Below are 6,000 nucleotides of genomic sequence, written 5' to 3'. Positions count from 1 at the left end.
CAATAAACACATTTATTAAGCACCTACTGTGATTATATCAATCAATAAACTTAATAATCAATAAACATGTATTTATCAAGTGCCTACTATGGGCCAGGCAGTACAGTTAGGTGCTGGAGACACAGATACAAAGAATGAAATCATTTCTCCTTGCAACAGAGGTTATGCTCTAATGGGGAGACAAATACATATAAAAAATACAGCATGAATATAATGCTGATAAATAGGAGCACATGCAAAGTAGTTAACTTATCCTTGGTTCTGTTTGCTTGCTCAACATGAGCAGCAGTGGCTGTGGTAACTCAGGAGCTGCCTGCCTCAGTCACATGAGCTACCTGACCTTGGGCAAACGCCCAAGATTCTCAGCTCCCAGGTCACTTTTAAGCATGTAAATTACAGATAGGCTGCTGTATCTGTGGAGGTAGCTTTCATACCGGAAGTCCCCACATGCATGAGAGCCCAGGTCCACACTGAAAAACCCACAGACCATCCATCTAAGGCCCGAGGTACCAACATTTCTGGACCTTAGTTTCCTCATCCTGAAAATGAGGCTGGACCTGATTAAATTTTAACATCCTTCCCCAACCTGAAATCTATGCTCCAATGAGGTTCCTGTGATATTCTGGTTAAATGCGTCAGCCTTGAATTGCCCTTCATTAAGTAGTAAGAATGCAATGAGGAGGGGCAAAATGGAAGTGATGACAATTTATACAATCATAAGTAGAAGCTGGCAGCTCTCGTTTTAATATCATTTCATGAGGGGGGCAATTTTAATGATAAAATCCTATACTGTAAAATTATAATTTGGTAACAAACACAAGAGGCCAAATGCCATTGTGGATGGAAGGCTGACCTAGGAGTCGAGAAAACCTACTTCTGATACAGTGACTGGGTGACCAATAACACATCGCTTAACCACCCAGTCCCCCGGGCATCAGTCACAAATGTTTGTCCATGAAGGAGCTTCCATACTGGGAGCCCCCAACACCAATGAAAATCCAGGGAAATAGTATTATGATAGACACACACATAATATATGCATGGGCATATACATACATAACATATGCATAGGCATAAATCCAAACATATGTGAATATCCACATATACCGACACATATACCATGTGATAATTTTGTGAAAAATGTCTAGTCGGGCTGAACTCAAAAAAAAAAAAAAATAGTATCTTAGACTCTAATTGGCCTAGTCATAATCAGTTATTATACATACTAAAAAGAATATATATATATACTATATACTACAGTATATATATAGAATATATATAGAACATATACTATATTCTAAAAAGAATCCTAAATGAACTAACCCCAAGAAGTTCATCGGGCCAGGGTTTCATGTCTATTGAAAGCCAGCCCCCAACACAAACTTTCTGGGGAATGTGGCAGCCTTAGTGCGGTGTATGCATCGCTTTGGGTTTCAGAAGTCCTGGGCTCTGCCACTATCTGTGTGACGCTGGGAAAGTCATTTAACCAATCTGTGTCTCTGCTTCTTCACCTGGAAATGAGGGAGGGATGAAATGAACCTTTTCAACACTATAATTCGGTAATTCTATGATTACTAGACGAGAAAAGAGAATATTTGCTATTCTTTCCCCATCAAAAAAAAAAACTAATAGGATTCTAAATGTAAAAGGATCATTTTGGAATTTTGCTGAATTATTATATACAAAAAAAAAATTTTTTTTTGGTCTAGACCTATGATTTCCTTGATGTAGAGAAGGAAATTTCAGTGTGGAACCTTCCTCCAAAACAACAGAGATCAGCAATCATCTGCTAATAGGTAACTGGGAGACTAAGAGGTTAAATAATAAAATTAAATAATAATAGCTAATACTTAGTATTTCCATGTCTGCAAAGTGCTTTAATCACTAACACAGGATTTAACATCAGGTCTTCCTGACTCCAAGGCCAGTACTCTAGGCACTGAACCACCTGAATGCCTAGATGGAAATGAGGAGTAAACATAATACAAATAAACAAAAGCATATTTACTTCACTTAATTCTTCGTCCACATTCTCATGAAGGGAATGGTTTATGTAGAAGAGTAAACCTCTCTCAGGGTTCTGTGATCCATCTTCTACTACTGAGTCTATCCTGGTCAAGACGTCAGTCATAGATAAACCAGACATCTTATAATAAGGCAGGGCCAGATGAGAATACTGAGTATCAAGTCTAAATGAAAAAACACATCATGAATGAATAGATGAATGAATGAATAAAGGACATCAAATTCCCAACATCTTAGAAGCCTTAAGCACAAACAGTAACAGGACAGGTGGCTCTTTCAAGAAGACCCTCAAAATTGCTTTCACTCTATATACCTATTAGTTGGTATAAAGGAGTTTTCCAACATATTTTTGTAATGCATTAAGTTAAACATCTTATTTTGCTTTGGGTTTGCTTATAATGAAATCCTAAAATTGTAGAATGGTTCATGATTGTACAGATGCTAACAAACACAGCATTAAATGTATGAACAAAAAATGTAGCTGGGCTGGCTTTATGACTCAAGCAAAGGATGGCCCATGTATGCCATTGGTATTTTAGTAGTGTCAACAGAAAATGAGAAAGGCCCTTGGAAAATTGGGTGGCCCTCGTGTGGAGAATTTACCAATCAACCAACAAGCATTTATTAAGCACCTACTATATTTCCATGAGGTGTGCTAGGGAGCTAACAATACAATATAATGAAGGAAACCACCCTACTGGCAAGGACCTTCCATTGTAATGGGGGAGACAATAAGAACCCACACAAATACTAAGTCATTAAAGACAATGTCATCTGGAAGGGAGGGCACTTGTAAGTGGGGGCAATGAGGAAAGTCTTTATTTAGAAAGTGGTGCTTGAGCTTTGTGGAAGGAAGAGGAGGAGGCGCTTTCCAGGCAGAGAAGGATGGCCAGTGCTAAGACATGGATGGAGGAGATAAGTGTTTTATGTGAGGAATAGTGAGAAAACCAGATTGGATCACAGAGTCCAGTAATGAGGAGTAACAGACCATGAAGCTGAAAAAGCAGGTAGGGGAAAGGTCATGAGGGAATTTTTTTTGTTTTGTTCTGTTTTTTTAATTTAAGCTGATGTTATAAGTAAAAAGATTAACATTAGGGGAAATAATTGGAAGACAAATTACTTTAGCATTCCAACCCCCTGTGATAATGAAAGACTTTAGACATTCAGCAGAGGAGTTTATATTGGACCCTAAAGGAAATACGGTGCCAGGGGAGTTTATTGAGGAGATGGAACAGTCAGATCTGTGCTTCTCTAGATCATTTTACAGATGAGGAAACTGAGGTAAACAGGGTTAAAGGACTTGCCCAGGGTCACACAGATAGTAAACGACTGAGGCTGGATTTTAACTCGGGTCTTCCTAACTCCAGGGCCAGAGTTCTATTCACTGCACTACCTAGCTGCCATTATAAAGTCAACAAAAGAGAGTGAGAAGGAATAGTCAGGTAGGAGGAGAACCAGGAAAGAGTACTGTCATGGGAAAGTGGTCAAACAGAACAGATATGTAGAGAAAGATGAAGACTAAGAAAGACAATTAGATTTGGCAATTCAGAGAACAATGGTAACTAAAGAGAGTAGTTTCAGTTGAGTGGTGAGGCTCAAATCCAGAGCTGAGGAGTGCTTAGGTATGTTTGAAGGCAGTAAGGAAAAACCAATAGATAGAAAGAGGCTGAAGATTAGAAAGAAAGAGGAGATGATGGAGGATGCAATCTACTGGAGAAGATGAGAAAGGATGAGGTCAAGGGCTCACTAGAAGAGCTGGTCTTGGTGAGAAGGACCACCTCACTGTCAAAGACTAGGGTAAAGGAGATGATGGCAATGGGTTTTGAAATGAAGAGACGGGGAGAAAAGGGAGCTTGTGTCAAAGGACCTCCATTTGCTCAGTAAATTAAGAGGTGGGTCCTTGGCTGAGTAAGGGGAGGGAGCAGGAGATGCAGGAGGCTTGAGAAAGAGAAGAAAAGATCTGTAATAGCTTTTACGGGGACTAAGATGGGGAAATCAATTAGGAAGAAATGAAAGAACTGCCTTATTGCAGTTAGGGCCCAGCTGAAGTTGCAGAACATTAACTAGCAAGAATCATTAACATGAATTTATAGAATGTACTCAAACAGCTCCCCCAGCTCTTTTGCCAGGCAGTATGGTAGTGGGGAAAAGCATGGTGAGAGTACTGGAGGGGTGAGGTCTGGCAGCAGATGAGAGGCAAAAGGATGAGGTGAGGGATTCAGGACAGGAGAACGTGGAGTTGAATGGACCCATTATAAGGTCAAGATTGGAAAGGGTGGAAAGTGAAGTCAGAGACTGTCCTGAGATTTCACTAGGAGGTAGAAGGATCAGAGGTCACAATGAGGCTAAAGAAGAGGTTTAGTAGAAGATGGAAGAATAAAATGTTATGGTCAGAATGCCAATTTTTGATCTATGGACTAGAAGACGTGTGAGAAAGGGTGAGATCCCAGGTGTGACCACCCCTGTATGTGGCTGGAGTGGAGTGAAGCAATAGGTCATCATATTCAAGAAAACCGAGGAATTATGAGACGAGGGAGCTTGAAGGACCATTAAAATGGAGGGTGAAGTCCCCGACTGCAAGAGCAGGAATTAGACAGGAACAGAAGGAAGTGAGCAGGTGCGGAACTCTTTGGAAAAGAGGGAGCCAGTATACAACGGCCACCATGATCTGGATTGGGTGGAAAATTTTAATTGAGTGAATTTCAAAGGAAGAAAATTCAGAGGAGGACATGTGCACACAAGATGGTAGGCATGGATGGGTTGAGGACTGCCTTGGTGGAGGAATACCATATTGATGAGAACACAGGTCCGTGAGACACCAATGAGACCAGTTTCTGAGCGTGGCTTTACAGCCATCAGGCCATCCTTCACACTGCTGCCATAACGATTCTCCCAAAGCACATATGTGACCATGTCACTCCTCTACTCAGTAAATTTAATTGGATTCCTAGGATCAAATATAACCTCCTTTGTTTGGCTTTTATGCCCTTCATAACCTGGTTCCAACCCATCTTTCCAGCCTTGTTATACATTACTCCCCCCACCACAATGTGTGATCCAAACCGGTCTTCTGTTCCCCACACATGACATGCCTTCTCCCATTTCTGTGTCTTTTCCTGGTTGTCCACCATGCATGGACAACACTCCCTCCACCTCATCTCCACTTTGTAGACTCCATTTCCATGGTGGTCACCTTCTACATGTACCCTTCCTCCTGCCCTCACTACTTTACACTTATTCATATTTCTTCTCTACATATTAACATGTACACTTTTTATCTCCCCAGTTAGATGGAAAATTCCCCCCAAGCTTCATATTTTGTACCTATAGCCCCATGCCTAGCACAGCACCTTCCAATGAGCAGAAGCTTAATAAATACTTGTTAATTGATTCATAATCATATTATGTCACAAGGGTCACAAAACGCCCTCAAATATAACAGAAAAAGCCTACTACATACTGATTAAAGGTGTGAGTCCTGCCCCCCAGCACTGCATGATGTTATAATTGTATCCACTTGGTTTAATCTCCTTTCAGCCACCAAACTGAGTGTCCCAGGGGCTTTCCCCTATTGTTACTGTTATTTTGTTTTGGCTTTTTTGGGGAGGGTGGGGAGAGAAGGGAGCCCACTCTGGTAGACAAACCTCAAAGCTCAAGTGACTGTGTACACCCTTCCTTTACCCAGACGCTTCCCTACCAGCTCCCACATCTAAAAAGACTCCAGGGCAGTAAGACAGCCCCTTGCCCACTCCCACAGTTCCAAGACAGCATCTTTCTGCCGAGAGTCACCAACCTGCTGTAACAGTCTCCCAGGTGCCCACAGCTTTCTCTGAAAGCTTCTAAGAGCTCCTCTTTCTCTCCGGGGTCAGTGATAGAGGGGTCCATCAGAGCGGCTCTCACTAACAGGTGGGCCTCACTGAGGAGATGAATGCAGCTCTGAGTTCTTACATTCCTGTAGGTCTTACTGTAGTCTAC

At 41.5% G+C, this 6,000-nt stretch overlaps 1 protein-coding gene across 2 annotated transcripts in view; it reads right to left on the bottom strand.

The window, feature by feature from the left end:
* Positions 1-6,000, bottom strand: part of HPS3 (HPS3 biogenesis of lysosomal organelles complex 2 subunit 1) — a 46,389-nt gene that overhangs the window by 16,841 nt on the left and 23,548 nt on the right. For both annotated transcript variants that reach the window (XM_027875832.1, XM_027875833.1), the window contains exons 9-10: positions 5,819-6,000; positions 2,009-2,189 (exon numbers count right to left, since the gene is read on the bottom strand). In XM_027875832.1, the coding sequence (XP_027731633.1) occupies positions 2,009-2,189; positions 5,819-6,000 (363 nt within the window). The remainder of the gene's footprint in view (positions 1-2,008; positions 2,190-5,818) is intronic.

The sequence above is a fragment of the Vombatus ursinus genome, unplaced genomic scaffold (assembly GCF_900497805.2).
Source record: "Vombatus ursinus unplaced genomic scaffold, bare-nosed wombat genome assembly UNPS02014810.1, whole genome shotgun sequence".
Classification (NCBI taxonomy): domain Eukaryota; kingdom Metazoa; phylum Chordata; class Mammalia; order Diprotodontia; family Vombatidae; genus Vombatus; species Vombatus ursinus.
The sequence above is the reverse complement of the archived record's forward strand: the minus strand, read 5'-3'. Positions and strand labels throughout refer to the sequence as shown.